This window comes from Anopheles aquasalis, chromosome 2, assembly GCF_943734665.1.
Source record: "Anopheles aquasalis chromosome 2, idAnoAquaMG_Q_19, whole genome shotgun sequence".
Lineage (NCBI taxonomy): Eukaryota > Metazoa > Arthropoda > Insecta > Diptera > Culicidae > Anopheles > Anopheles aquasalis.
This window is the reverse complement of record NC_064877.1, coordinates 45292501-45297500: the sequence shown is the minus strand read 5'-3', so window position 1 is coordinate 45297500 and position 5000 is coordinate 45292501. Positions and strand designations below refer to the sequence as shown.

Here is a 5000-nt window from a genome sequence, read left to right as displayed (position 1 = left end):
CGCATCGTATGCACATCCGCGAATGCGAATAAAAATTTTTACGACCAAATTTAACGACCATCAGTGTAGTGGAGTGCCTTCCAAAGACGGACAGCCAGCCGGGCAGCCGGGCAGCATGAGTCACAGAGAGCACATTGCGTCGCGCCTGTCCCGCGAAAAGCCGGGTGTCCACTTCATTTCGCGATCGTTAAAGTAATCGAACAGAACTAGATTTTATAGCGCATGGTGTGTTGTCGTTGTCCCACATTTTATGACGCGATTGTGACCTTCGTTTCCGCCGGGATTAGGGTCTTGTTGTTAGTGGATCTCTCATGCTTTCTATATATATTTCGCGCAACAAAACTGCTGATCCACAAAGTATTAGTAATATTTTACCGTCAAGGTTTATTGTTTAAGTACAAGTTTAAGTGTATGCAGCGTGGCTCACCTGCTGCCATCCATAAATGTCAATCAAAATGGCGAACACTCCAGTGGAGCTAGGATTGCATCGGACGAGGCGTACATTTATTGGCGATTTGCCATCTTAACTGCGAATGTATTCCCGTAGATCGAGAGCACAAACGACAAATGGACACTTTACTGTACAGTCAGATTGTCCAAAGGCCATCCAGTTTATAAGAGTTTCGGTTTAGATTCCCTTTGCTTATAATACGTGGCAGCAGACGTCGTGGTAGAGCTTAGCAGAAAGGAGTGTTGCCACTCTAGTCTCTGTACGTTCTACGGTTGGTCACAATGAGAGTGTAGAAAAAAGGGGATTGGCCTAAAAGATGTTAAGGAACGGTTACATTCCGTTTTACATAAAGCAAACATCAAGCATTTTTGGGGAGCGCCACAGCAACCAGCAAATAGGGGCCTTGTCTTTGACTCGACTCGATTCCACCCATTACAGACACAGGCGTACACCCACTATTAAGCATATAATTTAGCCCTGGTCCTAGCTCCACCGTGCTCCAGACGTGGTGCCACGATCCCACTGCCACTCGGTCGTTGGTCGGTCGTCACGCTAGCGATATGCTCGAGTCTGTCTTCTTCCCTGGGTGCTCAGTTACCCGGGGGGGGCTGGGTCTGAGCACGTGAGACTCTCGATGGGGCTTTAGATATAAAGTGAAGCGCTGGCTTATTAATTACACTTCCCTCACTCTTGAGAGTGTACAGCGTGCACGATGCAGTCACTAGGAACCGCCTTCCTGCGGGTATATATACCTTCTGTAGTGGGATCGACAGCTCCCAGCTCCAACTATATGGCACGTCGTTAGCTGTTCGCCATTTTAATTCCCTCCATCCAGGTTGTGCTTTAATGAGTTTTCCCGATTACGGCGACTACGGTATTTATTATGCCATTTCTGAGTCAACCTAATCCATTACAGCGCTAGACAGGTCTGTCAGATTGTACGAGTTCGAGGTTTGATTTGATTCGACAACGTGATGTATCGTAAAAGTAGCCTCAAGTTCCGGGATCGGACAGTTTAACCACACCAAACAATGATCTACAACTCACAATCATGCAGTTAAATCGTTCCATCCGAAATTGTCCAAAGATTATCGCAGATGATTGAAAACGAAGAGGCCATTTAAGCGCCTTGCGATTTCTTATCTTTATGAGAAGTTTGGGGAAGGCCCTCGGCTTATCTTAAAAGCTGTGGCCAGTATTTTGGGGATATAACTATGGGAGCAAACTCACAGTTTGCCCAGTGTGTAGCTCGTGTTCAAGACAATCAGTCATGTTGCTCGCAGTGGTATTGCCCTTACTGTGTCTATCCTTAGTTTCCTCATCCTCGGCCACACCGGATCGCCATCCGTTGCGAGGACGATGGAGGGAACTGTGGAAACCACCGGTGGATCAACCGACGAAGCACATCAGTGCAGCTGAGGAGCAACGCTATCGGCTGCCGGAGTACATCGAACCAATACACTACGACCTGTTTATTGACACGGATGTGCATACCGGCAATCGTACGTTCAGTGGCCAGGTGGACATCCATCTAGACATCAAAGAACCCACCAGAACGATCTACGTACACAGTCGTGGCCTAACGATAACCAGGAACGAATTGTTGATAACGTTAGAAAATAATATATACAGGGAAACACTCGTGTACACGGAAGATACCGAGCGTGAGCTTCTAATTTTCGAAACTCAGTACGAGCTCATTATTAGACTGCCGTACATCTTGCGTATTGCCTTCGAGGGCCAACTGCGTACCGATGCCGATGGGTTCTATCTCAGCTCGTACCTGGACGAGACGGGCAGTCGGCAGTATCTGGCGGCCACCCAGTTCCAGGCGATAAGTGCTCGTTCCGCCTTCCCGTGTCTCGATGAACCGGCGATGAAGGCGACGTTCGCGCTGAGAATCAGGCATCATCCCAGTTATAAGGCGACCGCCAATACGCGACGCGTAGCTAGCGCTGGGTAAGACGCCTCAATTGCCTCCAGTTGTTGTTCAATACCCATTTTTCTTTAATTGACGGATTGTGGATTGCAGTGGTGCCGATGGTTATGTGACCGATTACTTCGGAAACACCCCTCGTATGTCGGCGTATCTGCTCGCGTTCATGGTGTCCGATTTTCCGTACATAGAACAGGGCCAACAGCGGGTCTTCGCTCGTCCAACCGCCATCAACGAGACGCAGTACGCGCTGGAGGCAGGAATAAGCATCCTCAAAGCACTGGACGAGTACATTGGCATTCCGTACACCAGCTACATGCCGAAGCTGGACCAGGTGGCACTGCCCGATTTCGATGCAGGCGCCATGGAGAACTGGGGTCTCTGCAATTACAGGTAACTTAGGTGTCGCCTTCTAATCGCCACATTCTAACGCTTCTTATCGCCGATCGCAGGGAAGAGTATCTACTGTATCAGCCGGGCGTTAGCACTTATCTGACGGAAACCTTTATCACGACCATCATTGCCCACGAGTACGCGCACCAGTGGTTCGGCAATGTCGTCACGAACGAGTGGTGGAGTTATCTGTGGCTGAACGAAGGTTTCGCCACGCTCTACGAGTATATGGCGGCCGATTTGGCTTATCCGGAGCGGCGGTATCGTGATCTGTTTAACGTGGACATCGTACAGCCGGTGCTGCGCTCGGATTCGTCGGAAAACACACGCCCCATGACGTTCAGCCGTGGTGCTACGTTCGATGACATTCTAAGTATCTTCGATAATGTGGCCTACTCAAAGTCTGGCTCGGTGTTGCGAATGTTCCGCGAGGTGATCGGCATCGATACGTGGAGGGAGATCATCCGGGAGCACATCCGGAGCCGAGAGTTTCAGTCGGTCAATCCGGGGCATCTGATTGAGGCGATGGAACGGGTGACGGGTAATTCGTCGTTCCTACCCGATGGCATCGATATGGAAACGTTCGTGAGCAGTTGGGCTGACCAGGCCGGTTATCCGGTGCTCGAAGTGCGTCGAACGTACACCGGAGAGCTCATAGTGTCGCAGGACCGCTTCTTCAACAACAAGATAGTGAATGATGATGCCAACCTTTGGGTGATACCGTATACGCTGCTGGAACAGGATCCACTGTGCGATGGGCTGGCCGATTGGCAATGGTTGACGGTGCGTGCTGCCCGGATTCCCACCGACACTCCAAACGATCACTGGCTGTTGGCCAATGTCAATCAGAGTGGTTACTATCGCGTGAATTATGATGCGCGTAACTGGGAGCTACTGATCGGTGCACTGCACGACGATCACACGACCATTCCGATGGCGAGCCGATCTCAGTTGATCGATGATGCGTTCCAGTTGGCACGCGCGAACCGTCTCGACATGGAGGTTGCACTTGAGCTGCTGTCGTACGTGCGTGCCGAACGGGAGTATCCACCGTGGGAATCGGCCAACACCGCACTGTCCTATCTAGGTCAGCGACTCCGGGGATCACCGGACTATGTGCTGTATCAGCTGATGGTATATACCCTGATCAGTGATATGTTTGACGGACTCGATGTCACCGTTCCGGCCGCCGGCGGCGATGAGGCACTGCTGGAAAAGTTCCTGCAGCAACTCATCTCCAGCTGGGCCTGTAGGTTGGAAATAGAAAGTTGTCTGGTCGATACCCGGGAGGCACTCGAGCGCGAAGTGTCCGGCAACGAGATGGTGCATCCGGATGTGTCCTCCGTCGTGTACTGCTACGGGCTACGAACCGCAAACGGGTCGGACGCATTCCAGTATCTGTACGCCAAGTTGCAGGGGTCCGCTAATCGAGCCGAACGGTCGCTACTGATCGACGCACTCGGCTGTGCGGTCGATCCGGAGGAGCTGGAAGCCTTCCTGCTGACGGCCATCGGTAATTTGCAGGTGAACTACACGCCCGAAGAGCGATACTACGTCCTCACCTCCGTGCTGGTCAGTCGCGATGGTGTCGATGCGCTGGTTCGCTTCCTGGCCGAGAATCATCCGTACGTGGCGAGCATCCTGGGACCGGGCACACTCTACAGCTTGGTACAAAGTATCGCCACCAGAACCAACACACCCGATGAGGAACAGATGGTGAGCAGTAGCGCGCTCTTCTCGCACTATTACCGGTCTGTCAATGTTGCCTTTTTTTTATTGCATTCCACAGCTGAACGATCTGCTGGAACGGCTAGAACCGGCTCTTCCTGCTACGGTGCTGGCTAATGTACGGGCCACCGTATCGCGTAACCTTGCCTGGTCCACCTCCCGCGAAGGCGTCCTCGTTAGCTACTTCCTCCAGCGATACCGCCCCATTCCCGTCTGATGAGGTGCCATCAACCCCTAGCTTCAAGAATAAAAAGATACACCACCTGGCAGCGAACTTCTTATCGACGAGCGTGTTCTCGAAGCGAACGGCATATCACAATCGGTGGTTTTTGCGTGCGCTTTCGTAGTTTTGAATATTGTTTTCAATTCGTTTGTGTCTTGGTGACTGCCGAAAGCAGGCACCAGATAGCTACCAGCAGCGTCCTCTTCCCTATCAAGACAACATTCTGACACGTACGGCAGGGGCCAGGCACATCATCTCTGGCCATACCT

At 51.7% G+C, this 5000-nt stretch overlaps 2 protein-coding genes across 3 annotated transcripts in view; one reads left to right on the top strand and one right to left on the bottom strand.

The window, feature by feature from the left end:
* Positions 1 to 5000, bottom strand: part of LOC126572396 (uncharacterized) — an 82169-nt gene that overhangs the window by 23117 nt on the left and 54052 nt on the right. The window lies entirely within an intron of this gene.
* On the top strand, positions 1722 to 4774 carry LOC126572394 (aminopeptidase N-like). The gene is made up of 4 exons (XM_050231659.1): positions 1722 to 2410; positions 2484 to 2780; positions 2840 to 4496; positions 4570 to 4774. The coding sequence occupies exons 1-4, from the start codon at positions 1722 to 1724 to the stop codon at positions 4723 to 4725; spliced, it is 2799 nt and encodes a 932-aa protein (XP_050087616.1). The 3' UTR covers positions 4726 to 4774.